A 19,709-nucleotide genomic window follows, 5' to 3' on the forward strand; every position below is an offset into this window, starting at 1 on the left:
TTAGACAATATTTGCTGTGGCACTCTATTTCTCTGCTGGCGGCGATGGCGTACGCCAGGAGAGGCAAATTTGTACTTGGTGGTTAATGCGTACTACCGTTTAGTGCGTAGTTATGCCGCGTTCCCGGCAGGTACGTATTAACGAGGTTTCACTGTAGTTTATAACCGAGGTGCCAAATTCAAACTTCAAATATGTCTAGCCTAGTGTGATGGAGTGTGGATCTTGGCGCTTCATGCTTTCTTCCACTGCAGAGCCTGAGCCCAAGGAGACCCGCGGCACGTACCGGCCACCACACCTGCGCTCGGGTGCCACTGCTGCTGCGCGCACCGCTGGCACGCAGGGGTCCCGTCGACCTGTGCGCCAAAATTACGACTTCACCAGCGAAGAGCAGTTCCCCACCCTAGGTGCTGCCACCGACACCAAGGCACCTAGGCAAGTGTCCTGCTGTTTATAGTTGTCAAGCCATTCCTGCTCTTTGGTCGGCGATTTCGAGCATGACAACTGAAAAGCCCTTTATCGTGTCATATACCAAAGGCCTTATATGAATACCCAGGATTCAATGTAACTCTCTGTCCCTGCAGTCCACACCTGTCACCCCTTTGGTATACATTTAGAGGACCACAAAAAAAGAATATGCTTCAGGCGTAGTTGCAACGGAACCCCAGCCCAGTCTCCATAAGGCGTTTACTTACTGCACTGTACAGTCGAGCCCACATATAACGGCCCCACTTAAAACGAACTTCGTCTTAAAACGAACGGTACCCGCATGACCGTGGAAATATACATTATTTCAATGGCACAAAATCACACTTACAACGAACGCCTTTGAACCCTGCCGATTGGTTACAGCGAACTACAGCGAACGAGTCGGCCTGCGACTGCGGTGACACCCCTTTTGACCACCTATAAGCCATCGGCGAGCCAAACGCACCCCTCCGTCCTTTGTCCCCCTGCTGCTCCGAGCACCCCGCATCGCCAGTGGGGTGCTCACCGACTTCGATATTTCGCGATTCGTTCCGTGTTCTCGCTCATTTTGCACTCCGTTCAGCATGCCCTGCACACGTGCGGAAGGGTAAAAATGGCTTACGCGGAACGAAGTGCGAATTACCGAAGTCGGTGGGGCCCGCAAGTTCAACTTTTCACGATCCGTCCCGTGTGACAGCCGTTTTCACCCTTCCGCGAACCGGCGCCCCAATGAGATTCTCTGACCGCTGTGCGCGTAGGCCACTCTCCCAAGTACAGTGACTCTGTCCCAAGTGCGTTCTCCTCTCTTCCCCCTTTATCGCAACTCCTCCGCCTGTCCACGCTGGCTCGAATTCCGAAGTTTTTCTGGGTAGAAACGAGCTCAGGACAGGGCGCAGAGCCGTTCTACGCTTACTTGCTTGTGTGTCTCACGAGCGCGTCTTGCTCGTTGTTGTTGTGCGTGTGTGTCAGGATGGCAGACGGGAAGCCCTCCGCGCAAACAGATGGCACTAAGCGAAAAGCGCTGGACATTTCTACCAAGCAAGCCATTCTAAACGAGCTAGCTCAAGGCGCTAAAAACTGCGAGCTGGTTAAGAAGTACGGCGTGTCCAAGTCAACGATATCAACGATTCTAAAGAACAAGGACAAGATAATCAGTGCCAATGCCAACTCGACGGACAGAAAGCGCCTGCAAAGGGCCACCTACGCGGACGTGGAGGAAGCGCTTCTGAAATGGTTCATCGACGCGCGGGCTCGGAACATTCCGATAAATGGTCCTATGATGCTGACCAAAGCGAAAGACTTCGCATTTCTGTTGGATTTTCCCGACTTCTGCCCAGGAAATGGCTGGCTTCATCGGTTCAAGGTGCGTCATGGCATTGTTTTTAAATCGATTGTCGGTGAGGCGGCCTCGGCCAGCGACCAAGACGTTGCCTCGTGGCTTGAAGCAAATAGAGACACTATTTTAAGCTATGCGGAGCGAGACGTCTATAACGCAGACGAAACTGCGTTATTCTACCAGATGCTGCCAGGAAAAACGCACGCCATGAAAGGCGACACGTGCTGGCGGCAAGCACAGTAAAGTGCGCATCACAGCACTTTTGTGCACTAACATGGATGGCAGCGACCGGCGCGTGCCCTTTGTAATCGGCAAGTCAAAGAAGCTGCGTTGTAGAGCTGTGCGAATAGCAAAATTTTGGGTGCGAAGCGAATTCGAATAATAAAGATTGAGTGCGAATCGAATCGAATAATTTCGAATAATTTTCGAATATTTCTCAAACATTTTTCGAATAATTCGAAGTGAAAAACAGGAAAAGTTGAAGAGAATCCCTAAGTATGTTCTTGTGAGATAGCAACATGAAAGTGTTTCTTTTCGCTAGGTTGATGAAGCGCTGGTGGGGTCATATTTCATAGTTGTCTTTCTTATCAAGAATGAGGCAATTTAGAGGCCGAATTCTATTTATGTAGATGATTTGGTGCAACCAAAGTGTTGCCGACAACACTTTACACGTGATGGGCAAAAATGCCATTTCCTCAGCCTCTCCTCCTCTCTCAACTTCTGTGGAAGGCCAACTGGTGTGGCAGACAAGGGTGTGCTCCCTTCAAGTCCGGAGTTCCAAATCTGCCTCGTAGACGTCAATATATAAGAACATCTGAAATTTTGGATGCTAAAAAGCTTTGGCGTCCGATTTTTCGGACTTCCTGGCCAAATTTCAGGTCCAAAACAGCATTAATTGAGCCCCCAACTCTGCCAAATCTTTCATCTCCATATTGGAACCAGCGTTTTCTTGAGTTAACACATTTGCGACCGTAGCGGAGTTTGAAAGGCAGCTTTGCCGCAATACGGGGGTGTGATGAGGTGAAACATATTGAAAATCTAGGGACCACTTCCAAACGGACGTTGAATGTCTCTTGGCCAAGTTCGACCGTAGCGGAGTTTGAAAGGCAGCTTTGCCGCTATACGGGGGTGTGATGAGGTGAAACATATTGAAAATCTAGGGACCACTTCCAAACGGACGTTGAATGTCTCTTGGCCAAGTTCGACCGTAACGGACCTTGAAAGGCAGCTTTGCCGCAATACGGGCGTGTGAGGAGGTGAAGCATATTAAAAATCTAGGGACCACTTCCAATCAGACGTTGACTGCCTCTTGCCTAAGTTCGACCGTAAAGGAGCTTGAAAGGCAGTTTTCCCGCAATACGGGGGTGTGATGAGGTGGAGCATATTGAAAATCTAGGGACCACTTCCAACCGGACTTTGTCTCTTGGCTAAGTTCGACCGTAACGGAGCTTGAAAGGTAGCTTTGCCGCAATACGAGAGTGTAATGAGGTGAAGCATATTGAAAATCTGAAGGGGTCACTTTCAACCGGACGTTGACTGCATTTGTCTTTAGGAAGTTCGAATAGTAAAATTTCAGTGCGAATCGAATCGAATAGCAAACACTATTCGAAAAATATTCGAAATTTCGAATATTCGCACACCCCTACTGCGTTGCTTTCGGGGCTATGTGCCTTTGCGTTACAGGCATAGTGCTAAAGCGTGGATGACGCGCGATTTATTCGCAGAGTGGCTGAGCGAGTTAGACCGCGACATGCACAAGCAAGGCAGGCGTGTGCTGCTTGTGGTCGACAATTGCTCCGCGCACCACGTACAAGCCTCTCTCATGGCAGTGACCCTGCTTTTCCTTCCACCCAACACAACGTCGAAGGTGCAACCGCTTGACTTGGGCATAATCCGCACATTTAAGGCTTATTATAGGCGCCGCGTTGTGGAGCGCATGCTCATAGCTGTTGACCGGCCGGCAGCCAACCTGCCGCTTCGGGTGTCGCTGTACTCAGCGACACCCTGCTGCGCGCTACCTTCAGTGATCATGTTTCCCGACCTTCAACATCCACCGAGTTCCTAGCTGTTTCGTGCTGCGCTTTTCGTCGAGCGGATTCGCCGTTTACAGCAATGGCACCGACTGCTCCTTCGTCTTCGTCCGCGCTTTCGAAGCGCACAAAGCCACCTCGTAGGCTCACGATGACGAACTGCCATCCGTGGACGTTGCCTTCGACGATCTGCGCGCTGGCGGCGTGTTGATTCCAGCCGAGATAACCCTTGAGGGCTTCGCCGACGCTGACAAAGACCTCGAGCTATGTGCGGAGTTGACTGATGACGAAATCATTCATCAAGTTACGGAGGATTCCGATGACTCCGACACCGAGAACGAAGAGCCAGCTCCTACACAGCCAACGAGCTCGGAGTTGACGCGAGCACTGATGACACTGTCATTGGTGTACAGCGGCAACATGACGTTGACTGAAATTTAGGCAGACATAATCGCGGGCAAGCGGACCGTGCAAAAAAAAATAAGCGACTTCTTTGCGCCCAAGTGCTGACCTATGAGGTAGTGCCGGCCACGTCGTATTTTTTTTAATAAACGGCTCTTTTCAGAGCCACCTAAACAATGCATTGCCCCTTGGCTTCGCCACCACAAAGCCTTCTTTTTCTTTTCGCCAAAGTGCAAAAGAGATTCTGGTGCTCTAGCATGACCGTCCCACAGCAGGGACTTTATCCAATAGCGTGTGGTGGCGAAGCCAAGGGGCATTTCGCAACTATGCCAGGATCTGGGATACGCAGCGACTGGCATAGCGACAGATCTGAGAGTATCGGCTTTCCATGATGCATGTTCAGCTGTTCTCCGCACTTCTCGCAAAGACGGAAGACCTTGTGCAGTATATTGTGGCGTCTTCAAGTTTAGCGGCACAGTAAGCTTTTATGGCACAAAGTTATCGCTGTACACACAAGCTGGTAGGCTTGCAACGAACCAGTATGGTTTAAGCGGTCAGTGAATGCGTTAGGCTCTACGAGACTCAGTCGGGGATTCGTCTCAACTATTTTTTAACCATTATTCCGCTTAAAACAGATACATATTAATCAGGTTTTTCTGTACACTTCTAATAAGAAAGAACCCAAAGGCACCAAACTGAAGCTGAGAAAAGACGACGCAGAGGTTACGTTAGGCTTTGCCGAGTCAATTTTCTACAGTAAAAGCTCATTAATTCGGATTTCATGGGACCGGAAAGAATGTCCGAATTAACCGAATGCCAAACTAACGAATGACCAGGAAAAACAACTTGAAAATGAAGTTGGAGAAGCATACCTTTATTTGCTGAAGTATTTTGTAATGGCCGTCTGCGTTTTCGCGCATATTCCAGTGGACATTACAATTTTTCTTAACTCTTCCAAATGGCCAACAGCACGCAATCTGTCGGAAGTGCTCAGGCAAACGTCCTCTTATATCAAAAGCGCCTCCGAGCCTTCCCGTGAGGTGCGATGAGGTTGCGACATCATTAATAATTTTTTGGTTGGTCAGGAGACCAGTCATGGCGACACAATCAATCGCATGTAGTCCTGAAGGGTCATATCAGTGGGAAGGGCAGCATCGAAGGTCGGGCAGTCATCGTCGGTGGACTCGGATGACACCTCGTCGATGCCATCATCAGCTACGGCATAATGCTCGGGCCTCACATGCAAACACGGTCACAACGGTAAAAAAAGAACTCCGCAAGAAGAGACGGTGCCGACACAACACAAAGGAAAATGGCACCGGAGGCGCAGTGAAGCGAAGAAAGAAGACACCGACGTTCGGTGACGCTGCGATCACCCCCATTAGTTGATCACGATGCGATGCCACTCAGGTTTCGGTTTCACTCCAGTGGTGCCCCGCTGCTTTACCACACTTTTGTGTAGCGGCAGCTGTCAGCAATTGTCCGAGTTAGGCGGTGCGGAGCCGAATTCTGACGAATTTACGAAGGTTTGGTCCCATAGATTAACATGCACTTTGGCCGGGACCACTAGAGCCGTCCGAATTATCTGAATTTCCGAATTAACGGGTGTCAAATTAACGAGCTTTTCCTGTATTATGGTCGGTTCCTCACACATGACATCGATCACGATGTGGGAGCAATTGTCAGCCGGACCAAGCCAACGCGAAGCGAAACTAAGATGGGAAGTGAGGTGATCACAAGCTCCGCTATTGACTGCTGCCTTGCTCCATTAGTGTAAGCTGCCCACATTTTAGGAGCTGGCTCGCCAGGTTCTTAAGCTGGGGTGAGGTCCCGTGCCGTAGCCTGCATCCATGCGTTCAAAGCGTGGAACGCAAAGAGGAACGCACGCACGTCGTACCTTCCCTCTAGCCTGGCCGCTAATTCTCACAGGGCGAGCGGGGAACGCGGTCGACAGCCAGGCGAGCGTTGGACAGCTATTTTTTAGGGTCACTTTGTAGTGCGCTTCTCAAGGGCAGTTTTCAAATTGAAAGAATGTTAGGAGTGTTGCGTCTGCAAGTGTTGACAATGGAGAATCAGGCGCTCTTAGATATTTCTTGTATAGATACGTCATCAATGTGTATATAATTGTAAATTGTGTATATAGTTCATCAAAATTGTAAATTAATAAAACATTGTGTATATATGTATATATAACAACGTGTATCACGTCTTCATAGGATGGTAGAGGACCTGTACGGAACATTCGCAGGCTTTCCCGATCTTCTCCGAGCCAGCTCCTCAATCATCATTCACTTCGTGGATATGGCGTGATTTTTTTTTCTTATTTCTTTTCTCCCTCCCCACGTTCTTTTTTTCTATGTCTTCTCCTCCTCTGTATCGCCGTCATCACTCTCCTCAGCTGGTCACCTACGCTTGTCAGCAGGATATGCCAGCAGCGGCATTGTAACTGGTCTTTCATCTCAGTGGCTTACACAATAAGCAGTATGCATATACATGGAGTTTTACAGGAGGGTAAACGAGAGTCAGAGAAGACTGCTTTATATCCGGCCCTGCACTCTAAACGGTTACAAGTGGTCTGAGCTGTACTACTCAGGTATTTCCTTCTGCTCTTCATCCATGCTAAATATGCCGTGGGTATACCCTCAGTATAAACTGATGGTGATGGGGCCATGCCATTTCACATGAGCAATCAACAAGTAAGATGGCTGCTTGTTGGTTGTGTTCATAGACTTAAAGGGCCCCTAAACCACCAACTGACGCTCGCCTGCTCCTCTCAGAGTCTTTTCTCTGTCGACAACAGCCGTCATGACGTCACCTGTATGATTAGGTGACGTCGCTAGCAAGAGTCAGTGGGCGAATAAGTCTGTTTTCCGCTGGCAGGTGCATGCACTTCTTGCGTTTCCATCTCGGACGCTGAGGGAAAGGCACTTGGAGAGGTGAATAGACGAGCCGACGAACACAGCTATAGCGAAGGAAAGAGCAAAACAAGAAAACGCGTGCAACTTCGCCAGCGTTCGTTGTAGACTCGTGCACAACTGCAATGCCACAACTAAATTTCGACCTCTGTGTGGTTTAGGGCTTTCGTATCAGGACGAGAGGGACGCGGCTTTCATATAGCGAAATATGGCAAAAAAAATCTGTTTTTTGAAAATCACATTTTGAGTTTTTGTAGATCTTTTTCTATCATATTCCAAAATATCTTCACCGAAAACCACATAGAAGTGCTTTAAAAAATGTGTTAAGCCTGCCACGGTGGCGAAAATTATTGCGGAAATCGCAAAAAAACACTGATTTTCAAAAAATCATAGCTCAGCAACGGTGCCACCGTTCGCCGATATTTTGGTCTCGTCGGAAAGAGCATTTCTCCGTCTTCAAATTCCCCACCTCAGCTGGCTCCTCCCTTCGAAAACAAGCGCACAAAAAGCAAATGTCCGAAGGTCATTTCGAGGCCTCTAATTGGCCGTGTTCGCCATGTTGCCCCAGCATGCCTCGCCATTGGTCCGATACTCGCTTCGGGAGATCATCGGCTGCTGCTTGCGCTTCGTGAGGTCACGGCTGTCAAAAGTCGTGGTCTTTGTGACGCGTCCACACTCGTTCTGTGTCCAAGGCTCGATGATCATGTAGAATATAACTACGTTTTAGTTTGGAGCTGCAAGCGGAAGCCCCATCTGATTAGTCTGGGTCCGACCCTTTAGCGTTGACTGGTCGGATCAGTGGTTGGAGGTTCTGCTTATCAACACTTCGTACGTCGTGACGAACATAATCGCAGGATGACTCCTTGTATTCGCAACTACGCATTACGTTTTTTATTCCGGAATAAAAAACCTTGGTTGTAAGTCAGCGCTTGGTCTGTCTCGTTCACTGTCCCGTGTTTCGCGCTGTTTCTCGTATCGTTGAACATGTACCAACCGGCCCAAATAAGCACTTTAGTGTAGCTGGCTACGTGAGCACACAAAACTGCGAGCACCGCGTTTAACAACACTTTTCAACGAAGGCTTCATGGGTGCTGTTATAGTCCAACACCAAGTCCCGTCTGAGACATTGTAAATATGCGTGACCCTCCAAAAATGCACTGCTGAAGCAAAGACCTCAGCCTTTGTACTCCCATGCAAGTCTGCCCCCTCTTTCTGTTGAAAAGGTCTGCTAGGAGAGAGCGCCCCCAAGGATCGTGGCAGCCAACACAAACTCGTGACGCAGGTGGCGGTTGGTTGTTTACACAAAAACCAAAGGTGCGTTTCGCGTGCAGTGGTGCGACACCCACTTTAAAATTTATTTCAAAGATGTTCTAGGCTATATTATTAGTTGATATTTCGTGGATGATGCGTGTGTGTTCACACAAATCTATCCCACAAGTTATCTCACCTTCAGAATTTTCTGTCAGTACTCCTTTAAGGTTATTAATGATCGTAGTGCTATTGTGCAAATAATGAGCAATACTATATATTGTGTAGATGGACACATGGTGTTGTAAGCAAGTACAAATACTTGGCAGCTGTATGAATAAAAATGCTGCCGCATTCTATTCATGCATTTCATTTAAACTTACGATTTGTTGCCGCAGGCGGGAATATGCCGACCACAGCTTCACATCTGTCAAGCATGGTCTCCGAAACCGGGAAGACCCCACGCAGCATCACCTGCAGCTCGACTTGGAGAACAAGTATTCCGCCCTACATCAAACTGATGGCAACTAGGCTACTGTGCTGCAGACTTTTTTGTTGCAAAGGAGGAGACTGTCATTGCAGTCCTGTCTCCTGCCTGCCATCGTCAGAAGTGAGGACTACTACACCACAGAAAAAGAGCCCCCTCCCCCCTTGACATTACCAGTTTATTGCTTGAGGGAAGAAGGTGGCAAGGAGATGTGAAGACATTCTGCTGCTGCGACCCCCTGCTGCTTGATTTCACACCTCCTTTTATTTTTCTTATGTTTGTATCTTTTAACGGCCTTTGTAACCTGCAGTTGCCCCCTAAGTGATGTCCGGAACTAGCGCTCTCGGTTTTTAGCTCCCCACCCTTTGTCTGCTAACCTCTCCTCCACCCCATTTGTCCTCTACCTCTTTTTTTTTTCTTGTTTTTCTTGCTTGTGTAGCCCTGGACCATGCAGATGAATAATCTCTGCACTTGTGGAGCGGCAGTAACCTGAGGGATGCCTTTTGCTGGAAGCAGAGGTGCAGTCTTGCGCACAACTTTTGAGCTGCGCTCTATTTTTCAAGTGTCAAAGTTTTTTTGTGAAACCTGGTAGTGTGCTTAAAAGCTTTAGGCGGGAGTCTGTGCCATGCCGGCAGGAAGGAGTGGTACGCTTACAATGGGGAAAGAATAGCCGTTGCCCTTGCTCGGCCGGAGTGCGGTTCCCTCCGAGAGTTGTTGCACTGTGCGACGTACCGCAGTCTTCTATGTGTGCATGTTTTTATGTGCCACCGTGAAATGAAATGTTCTGTGTTTCGAGTAAGGTTTTGCGGCGAGGTGGTACGTATATGACAGTGCACAAGCGACCCTCCTGTCCTCTTTTTCTTTTTTTTTAATTTTTGATGTGGTCTGGTTTTAGCCATGTTCAGTCATTTTGGATGCTGCCACAACTGAGTGATGAAAAGTGTTGGGCTGAACACGAGTGGACCAAGACTTCTGTCCCAAAGGATACGCTGCCTGGAAAAAAAAAAAGGAAATACCGTCTGTAAAAACTGCAGAGCGTGACAGCATTGTGATACGTAGACTAAAATAGTTGAGGTTTGAAGGACACCAGTTTAAGTAGCTGCGGTGTTACTGGGAGAGCGAGGAGAGAAACAAACATTTTTATTTTCGTCGCCTCAGCTATCTACCTGTGCAACCTCCAAGTGCCCTTGGTTTCACGCTGCGGACCTGTTGAAGCTGTTGTGACTGGGAGCTTGTGCCAGGTGTCTTGCAGCGGTCTCCTGGTAAACTGTCAATATAAAGGTTATCAAACCTATCTTGCAAGACTAAGCTGTACCGAAAGATGAGCCTCTAAATTTGAATGCCATTCATTGACATTTAGGTTGGAAGTTTTGTGAACACCTTTTCATTACAGTGTAGCAGTTTGGTTTAGTCAGTGCTTGAATTCGCCAGCACTGCGAGGCAAGGAAGCTAGAAGGTTTTGTCTTGAGGCGTGGTATTGTTGAACGGGTGGTTTATGTTGTTGCGAGTGGTACTTGCAGACATTTTCCGATGTTGATAGCTCATAGGAGGCATTGATTTCGGAGCACGGGTCTCGACAGTGCAAAGCTCTGAGCAGCAGAATCTACTATACCAACACAGGTCTTAGAATTAATGGGAAGGTTTGGATTATTGTATACCGTCTGACAATATTTTGAAGCTGATGTGTTGCTAATATGAAATTGCCACTACGGAAAAAGATTACCAGGTACAGCTGGCTGGTTTTGTATTGGAAGCTCTGTACTTTAAAACACTATTTTATGCAATGTTTCCTTCATAATGTAGGTGTTATGAAAGTAATGAAAGTAAAGAATTACAATCCACCCGAGTATGATGTTATATTCTTTCCTCTATTTCATTTTGTCATTTCTTGCTGCTTTATATGTGCACTAATAATGGCGGGAAGAAGTGAACATAACAAGTTTAAAGTACTTTTAATAAGCCAAGACAGCTAAAAGGGAAACGAAAAAGTGATGTGCAGTTACTTACCTGTTGTGGAATTGAAACATTGAATGATCCCGACTTTCTCTGATCTAATCCAGCTTATGACAAAAAGTAACCAATAGACTGCTGAAGTGCCTTACTAAGGCAGTGATTCCACTCCTGCGCCAACTGCGCCAAAGTGCGCCAAATTGTATTTACTGCGCCATCCTGATAATATCGACGAAATTTGCGCCAAACTGCGCCAAAGTCTCTGGTTTGGGGGCGTCTATCACCGGCAATCGCACCGCCGGCGCGCCAGAACATGTGCAGCTCGATCTTGGGATTGCCAATAAAGTCGCAATTATGGACCAAGAATTATTCCGCTGAATAAATAGCGCTCGCGCGTGCGTTCCGAGTAAGCCACGATGCCATGCACGGTGCCGACGCAGCTTCTGTTCTGCAAGTCGGCTCGACAGCAAAACGCGCTTCCGCAGAGGCTCGTGACGTCTAGGCCTATCGGTAGCGAGAAAGTGCGACGGCGATTCATCGGCGGACGTCGTCTGTTCCAGAAACGCTGCTGATAGCTCGTTTCAAGCGTCGCACGGCACGTAAGGAAAGCAATGTTCAGTAATAACTACATGAGTGCCGCTAAAATGTCTGTCACTTCTGTTTCCGGACATCGCGGATTGAAATCTGGGATCGCTCGCAGTAGATATATGGGACAATATCGAATTTTCCTTGCTTCGCGTTTATGGAAGAGCACGCGAACGGTGGAAACGCGTTGACACTTTTCCTCAGATATACTTTATCCATGGATCTTCATCCAGAACAGCTTTTTCGCAATTCCTTCCGCCAGCACGTCTGAGTTTGTAATCACTCTGCGGTAAATATCCCCTAAAAGGCCCTGCCCTTTCGAGCTCACGTGCTAGGGTTCCAATTCGAATTTTAAGTGCGAATGCACTTTATAAGCGACCCTGAATCCGCCGTCCCATAGCAACGGCGCGAGGAAAGGAGAGGAGCGTCTGTAGCAACGGCGCAGCGACGTCACATCCCACGTGACTGCGCGCGCTCCGCCTCCTCACCGCGGTTTGCGCGGGCGCGCGCCGGCTCCGCACCGCTCTTCTAGGTGGCATTGGGTGCAGTGCTTCGCCGCTCCTTCTCTCGCCGTTCGCTCTCTCTCCTCCCTGCGCCCCACTCTCCCGTCCGCTGGCTGGGCGCCTCTCGAAATGTGTGCTCGAGACGCCGCTGTGAAACGCCAACGGCGACCACAAGGCTGAGATTATGGCCGTCAGGTACAATGACAACACAAACAGGTGCTGATGAATGTGTAAATAAATGGTTACGGTACAAATCCTCGTCTCGTCATTAATTTACGCCATTAAAATTACTGCGCCGTGTACTCTCGGCGCAAGAAATGCATTCGCATTTCCTCACGATTCCCTTCGGGGAGGTGGGGGCATTTTTTTGCTTGCTTTTTTTAAAAATGTCATCTCATTAGTAAAATCATATCTCCTGGTCGGAGCAGCTGCAAATGCGCAGCTGTCAGTAGCGGGCCCGTCGCTCCGTCGCTGACGGCCCACATTGAAGCGGCTACGCCATGTTACACGTGCGCCCCTCGCTTTCGGAGGTCAATACACTCTAAGACAAAATCGAGTATTTTGGGAGTGTTTCTGCCACACAACAACAATCGTCATCCACCTCGCGTGCTTTCCTCGCGTTATCACCGCGGTCGCGGCACTTCTCGGTTACGAACGGCGCGCGCGTTATCGGCGTGACATAGCATTCTTGACAGGAAAGTGAGGAGAGCTGAGTTTTCAAGAAAGGTAACGCGAGCAAGCCAGATGACGATTATTGTTGTGTGGCAGAAATACTCGATTTTGTCTTGGAGTGTAGCTAACGGTTAAAAAAAGCCAGTTTCGCTTAAGAGCGAAGCAATGAATGCGATACCAAAAAATTGTATTGTGAAACGAAGTAAGACTAGCAGCTAACTCTTTTGGATCCGATCTCGCGTAACTCAACATAACGCTGGTGTAAGGGAATAGGGCCCCTCCAGGAACCGAATCGTTTTCTTGCTCTGAGTTCTCTAAACACGAAGTAAGCGTTGAGAGCTAGCACAGCAAGTTTACGAGCCGTCTCCTGATGCCTCGAGATAGCGCGCGCGCAAGCGACTGCGCCCTTCGAACGATGCAGTCCCCCCCCCCTCTTCCGCTCCCCTGGCATCCCTTCATGCTCCTTACGAAAGACGGGCGGGGCGTTTCCTCTCTGTTTGATGAGCAATCGACGGCACGCCCGCACGCGGGAAGCTGTTATCTCATGCGCTGTCCGTGCGACGGACAGACGGCCGGCTAGTTTAATCTCCGCTTCAGCCGCGTTCGTCGCCAGCGCTCGCGAGCTTTTACCCGCGGCTAGACTGCGCGTGGTGATGTTATTAATTTGGACTTTATACGGAAAATTACGACAACGGCGACGGCAAAAATCCGCCGAGAGTGTCCATATAATTGCTATCGCAAGGGTCAATGTACAGGGCAGATTTTGCACCCCCCCCCCTCTTAGGTGATTAGGGGGGGGCGCCCCCCCTGCCCCCCCCCCCCTGTGCGCACGCCTATGTTCCTGAAATGATTTTTTCCATGAGATTTGCAGTGAATCGAAATATTTCTAGCCTTCATAGGAGCCCCATAATAGTACTCAGGTGCTTGAATGTTAATGCAATATGCTTCTGTATTGCACTCCAGGATGTAAAAGTCGCTGCTCCAAAGTGCTCCCAGATGCAAAATTATCTGCTCCAAAGTGCTCCAAGTTGAAAATTTTGCTGCTCCAAAGTGCTCCAAAACGGAAATTTTGCTGCCCCAAAAATTGCTCCAAATCAGAAGTCCTCGGTAGCATCACTGCTAAGGTGAAAGCCTTTGATGCCTGATCACACGCGAAAAGTGACCGTCGGCGTCAGAAGAGTGATGAAAAAAACATTGATGATTTCGTCACGACTTCACAGATCGGCAAAATTTGTGCGGTCACGTGATGACGTAACCGCATGATATAGTCGCTTGGTCAAAGGTGCGCCCATCCCGGAGGCACTGCAAAACCACGTGAGGTGCAAAAAAGCTTGCAATGGCTCAGATCCTGGAGACACTGCAAAACCACATGGAGTGCAGAAAGCTTTTGGAGGGGGAATAAATACAATCGACCAAGGTTAGGGGGTGTGCCCACCCACCCTAATCTGCTAAGGGGGGAGGCACCAAGTGCGCCCCACACCTTAAAACGGTTTGACACAGTCATTGTTTCTTGCAAGTTTCTGACGATAATCCATTGATGCTGCATTCCAAAGACTTTACTTCCCACCTTCACCCTTGGAAAGCCTGGGACCAAAGGCAGGCCGCTATGAGCGGCTCGCCATGGCCGCATTTTCATTCAGAGCAGAGTAGAGAGCCTTGTAGTCTTAAGTCTGTTGTTAACGGTAATGGAAGGGTTAAATGCGTGATCCCGTGACCTCTATGCATATTTGTGCTTGCGTAAGCATACACACAGGGTGTCTACCGATCGGGAAAACCGGGAATTCTCAGGGATTTTGAGTAGTCTGGAAATTCTCAGGGAAAACTCAGGGAAATTGTGCTCCCATCAGGGAAAATACAAAGTGACTTTATTGAAAGGCGACGAAAGTCGCGGTAGCGCTTGCTCGATATTTTGTGAATGCATTTTTCAAATCAAACGGCCACGGCTGTGGGGAAGCGGCGCACCTCGATGCTGTCATCGCCTTCGGAGCGGTGAAGTGGGAGAGAATCCGGCTAATGCGTGGCATGCGGGAACCGCGAATCACGACACATCGTATCGCGCAAATGTTGTAAGGGTGTTCTGTGAGTACGCGGTGTAGTTCTGTAATCTTTCTCGCGCGTGCTGTGCGTTAGTACCCGATATGGTGTTTTTGTTATCGCCGCGTGTCACGTAACAAGCATGATTAGCTGTAGAAGCGGTAGCAGTAAATGTAACAAGCTTGAGTTATCTTGCAAGCGATCGCGATCGTGCAGGAATCGGATGTCTTCGACAAGGCTCGTATCTGGCAGGCCATCCCGATCGGCGAGAAAAAAAGACGCTTGTTGGCTGTTATCGGAGAGCTCACTCGTTCTGATCCCGAGCTTCAAAGATGCTATTTAGGACTCCGTGAAGAATATAATAAATTTCCAGGCGAGAGCTAGCGTAACTAACGGGCCCATTCACAGCTAGTGAAAGCTTTTTTCTGTCTTTTTTTCCCGATGAGGGCACTGCTGAAACAAGTTTTAGGCAGTCGACTGAAATTTTTTGGGGCTGCAGCTCGCAATTACCAGACACAACACGTGGATTTTTGCTACAAAGCCGAATTACAAAACTTTTCAGAGCCATGGCATAGCGGCGACCGAAATTTGCGACACCGGCACGGGTCCCATGCTTGATACGGCGCGCGATGTCGGAAAACAGTAACGTTTCCACCATAATCGGATGTGCCGTAATTCAGGCTGTTGCCGTGCTTTCATGCTATCTTAGCCCGCAGCTATATTGCTTTTCTTTTTTTTTTTTGCGATAGCAATTACATAGACACTCCGACGCGAATTTCTTGCCTTCGCCGTTGAAACCATAACTACCGTTGAAGCCATAGCAGTGGCAGATCGCAGGGGGGGGGGGGGCGGTAGCGGCGATCGCCCCCCCTCTAAGCCAGCCCCCGCCCCCTCCCTTCAGTGCCTGTCTTCCACCTCCTTTGTCAGGCTGCTTGTCGAGTTTGCCCCCTTTGTCAGGTTGCTTTGCCTGCCACTATCCAAAAGGGGTAAAGAGAATCTTGTCCCTGCGCTCTACCTCTCATTGCTCTACCCTTTCCTGATTCCCTATGCACATTTCCAATGAAGGCTTCTTAGGTACCGCCATAATCCCCTCTGGGCTGTTGTAAATATGCGTGACCCGCCAAAGTGCACTGCTGAGCGTTGGCTTCAGCCGTTGTACCCCCCCCCCCCCATTATGTACCTGAATCCGCCCCTGGGCCATAGATAGGGCACTTCTCTTAGTGCAGCGGCTGCGTTTCCTGAAGGAGCGAGCTGCTAGCCTATATTCATATAAAATTCCTCTTTTTTGCTTTTTGCTATCGGATTTACTATTTTGCTCTCGCGGTGAAACTGTGACTTTTTTTTAACATGGGATGGTTTGCGATGTTGTGCATTCGTGGAGAGCAAATGGTTCGGTTGGGCAACATGATAGCAAAAGCGTTGCATTGCTCTGGGCAACGCGCAAGGATTTGACAACAACCTGCAGCAGCAGAACAAGCGCAATTCCTCAGTGCATTAAACCCGCATTTGTTTCGTCTTCACATGTGACACTCTGGCAAGGCATCTAACTGTGATTGCTGCATCTCAGGCTCAACAAAATTGATTTTTTTTTTCACGCAAAAAAAAAAAATGTTTTTTCATGTTGCCATATTAGTCGAGCATTCTTGTGGCATTTTCAGTTTAAGATTAATCCTTCAGTAACTATGCCTTGCATGAAAGGTCGAATTTCAGTTTAACGAAGTTTCGATATAACGAAGTGAGTTGCCGCTTTTACCAACTTCGCTTTGTTGAGGTTTATCTGTTCTATATGTACTATTCAAATGGGATTAAGTCGTTTTCATTTTCTAACATGCGTATTAGAGAGTGACATCACTGAGCGATATGGTCTCTACCCATCATAACATAAAACAAAGTTCTGTTTCACTCAGGGAATTTTAGCGGAAACACTCAGGGAAAACCTGGAAAACTCAGGGAATTTAGAGATGTCAACTTGGTAGACACCCTGACAAACTAAATATTTCTAAAGCGCAGAGGAGGGGTGTGGGGGCAGGTGGTGTTATGTCGATGGCGCCCATGTTTTAAGGCGCGGTTTAACCAGTTCCAAAACCATCAGGCCGTACAATAAGCATTCATTACGTATTGTACTTGTTTCTACGCGTATAAAGGAGACGGTGCTCCAAGAGGAATTGTGGTGCCTGAAAATGGGTATGGAGGTTTGCTGAGAACTTTGTACGAGCCGTGTAATACAGCGAATGGTTGCCTTGCATCTGCTGAGTATTTTGCCAAACGTACTGCAGTCCACATTTTCTGCTTATCTACACCTGATATCATAGGCAGGCGCGCAGGGGAGTTCCCCCCCCTCCTTGTCATCTAAGGGGGTGCTATGCCTGTCCCATACCTTTATTTTATTTATTTACATATACCGCTATCTTGCATAGCAAGATAATGCAGGTATTTACTCAGTCAGACTTGTCCCGTCATTGTTCTAAGTGCATGGTTATGGTAATGCAGGTTTTTGACGACAATGGCGACTGAGAATCCCTGTTGTGGCATTCCGAGAACTGTTTACTTCTCAAGATTTACACCACCTTGAAGTTGATTTCGATGCCGCCTACTAGGACTTGCATAGTCTTCATCGGTAAAGATCGAGTACATCGTCCCCTAAGGGGGCAAAGAGTTAACGTAACAACTTTCGGGAAAATACGAAGAACCACCTAGAAATCCGCGACTTTACGCCGACACTCATGTGCGGAGAGTTTGACGTGAAATTTAAAAATGATACTTTGACCTTCATTTCCTCTTTCATTTCCATTGAGAAATCTATGATCGTGAAATTAACTGCAGTAATTCGATCACGTTACGCCGATGTTGTCAAGTTTGAGTGCCTCCTTTGATAAGAGCGCTTGGACATCCGTTTCAATTGTCAGCTGCCTTCACTGTGTTAACTGTGTGCAAGAGTTGCCTTGCCGTTGGGTAGATTTGAAAAGAAGTCAGAATTCTGGCTAAAAATAGCTAGAAGAAGCGGTGCCATTTAATTTTATTGCCAAGTTTGTAGCCAAATAGAAGAGGAACGATATTATGTATGCACTTTTCATTATTGAACAAGTAATATCATTCGGAGCAGCAGAAATACAGAAATAAGAGCACATTTTCCCCGTCTTGCTTGATCTTCAAGCCACAGGTAAGTTGCAAATAAATGAATAAATTGCAAGTTTAGTACGCCTACAGTATAGTTTGTGTATGATAGAGTTCTTGCCAGAGTCTGAGTAATTTTGGAACATTCCAGCCAACGAGTCAGAACACAAAACATTGAAGCAGTTTTCCCTTGAAGCCGCAGACCGAAATTGATTACTAAAGAGAGAGAGAGAAGGAATGTAGGAAAGGCAGGGAGGTTAACTAGACTATCCCTTACAAAAATCCCATATATGGACTTATATAAAAAAAGTCATATATGGGTATATTAAAAATTGGGCAGATATGGACTTATATGGCCATATAAGGCCATATATGGCCTTATATGGCCATATAAGTCCATATCTGCCCAATTTTTAATATACCCATATATGGGCTTTCATATATGGCCTTATATGGCCATATAAGTCCATATCTGCCCAATTTTTAATATACCCATATATGGGATCCCTATATAATGTCATATATGGCCATATCTGGCAAATTTTTATATGCCCATATATCAGCTTTTTATATTTTGGGTCGTAATCATAAAATAACAGCGGAAAAGACGATGGACGAACACACAAAGACAGCACGATTTACCGTCGTTGTGATATTTTGGGTGTCATATATTGCTGCACCTGGGCAGTGTAGCATATTAAACATATAAAGACAGGGACCTAGAGCTACTCTACGGTGCACATCTGAGGAACAGTGTTGCCATCAAATAATAAGCCATGTTTCACTGGTACTTATGGAAAGTTTGTTGGTGTCAGCCACGTCGAGAACTGTGGTGGTTCCTATCACTATTTCTATTAGACACCTTACACTGCCACCTAGTCAATTGCGTGAGAAAACTAGTGTGTGAATCTCACAGGGAACCTGTCATTCCTGGAAATATCACATCAATTTATGCAACTGGTTTATCCAACCACATGAAGCCATGTTTATGAAATAATTCGAATTCATTGAATGCATACTGCCTTACTTTCAGAGACCTCATAAAAGAAGTGTTAATCAAACATCTGTTACCCATATGGGCTGCTGGGGCAGACTCGGACTGTTTAATATTATGCAGCTGCAAAAACAGTACATGATAACACTTAACGATGGTTGTACATGCAGATGAACCACCGATTTATTCTTTCGGCCTTCTGATAACTTTCAGCATGCCCCGCTCTGCCTTGGAAGAATTAGCTTCAGGATTCTCCGTGTGGAACTCGAACAATCTGAAATAAAGCAAAAGTGAATTTTATTTTAGACAAAATTTTCACACAGGACACAAATACTGAAATCTATTGCCAACGGAACAGTTATGAGGTGGCTGTGCAACCTGCAAAAAGTGGTTAGAGCCCTAACAGATATAACATGCTTATCACATTTCAAGCACTGATATTTAAGCAGAATGTAAATAACATGAGTAGCATAGTTACTCAGCTACAGCGTGCAGCATTTCTTCAAGCAAACAGGTCTGAAAATTCCACACGCATTACAATTCACTACTCGACCAAAACTGTGTTTGTAGCGCTCACAAAGCAGTAAAGCAATCAACAAGCTGGTGACCAAACAGTTCCATGTAATGTATAAAGAGTGGCGACAGTAATGTGCTGGTTTAATAGGAAGCTCATTTAAAAAGCTTTAGGTATAAAATTTTGCCACAACAGATCATGAAATGTGTCCTTCATATTCTGAATATTGCATGCAATCAAAGGTTGAATTGGTGAAGTTGAGGCATGATAGCTGCAGACTTATTTAAAAAGCATGCAGTTCATGTGTGAGAATGGTGAAAATAAATATTACGTATCAGGATATGTCACGTCATAAACTCTGTGTGCTGCATTCTTTTCTGGTTTAAAAATAGGAGGCATATGCTGCATTTTTTCCCAGCTTAAAATTGGTTTATGTTGAATTAGGGTGGTTAAAAACAAG

At 47.2% G+C, this 19,709-nt stretch overlaps 1 protein-coding gene across 1 annotated transcript in view; it reads left to right on the top strand.

Moving 5' to 3' along the window:
• Positions 1 to 10,730, top strand: part of LOC119393570 (protein CDV3 homolog) — a 29,540-nt gene extending 18,810 nt beyond the window's left edge. Inside the window, exons 4-5 of the mRNA XM_037660675.2 lie at positions 252 to 432; positions 8,795 to 10,730. Of these exons, the coding sequence (XP_037516603.1) occupies positions 252 to 432; positions 8,795 to 8,927 (314 nt within the window). The 3' untranslated portion in view covers positions 8,928 to 10,730. The remainder of the gene's footprint in view (positions 1 to 251; positions 433 to 8,794) is intronic.
• Positions 10,731 to 19,709: the final 8,979 nt, after the last annotated feature.

The sequence above is a fragment of the Rhipicephalus sanguineus genome, chromosome 5 (genome assembly GCF_013339695.2).
Source record: "Rhipicephalus sanguineus isolate Rsan-2018 chromosome 5, BIME_Rsan_1.4, whole genome shotgun sequence".
Lineage (NCBI taxonomy): Eukaryota > Metazoa > Arthropoda > Arachnida > Ixodida > Ixodidae > Rhipicephalus > Rhipicephalus sanguineus.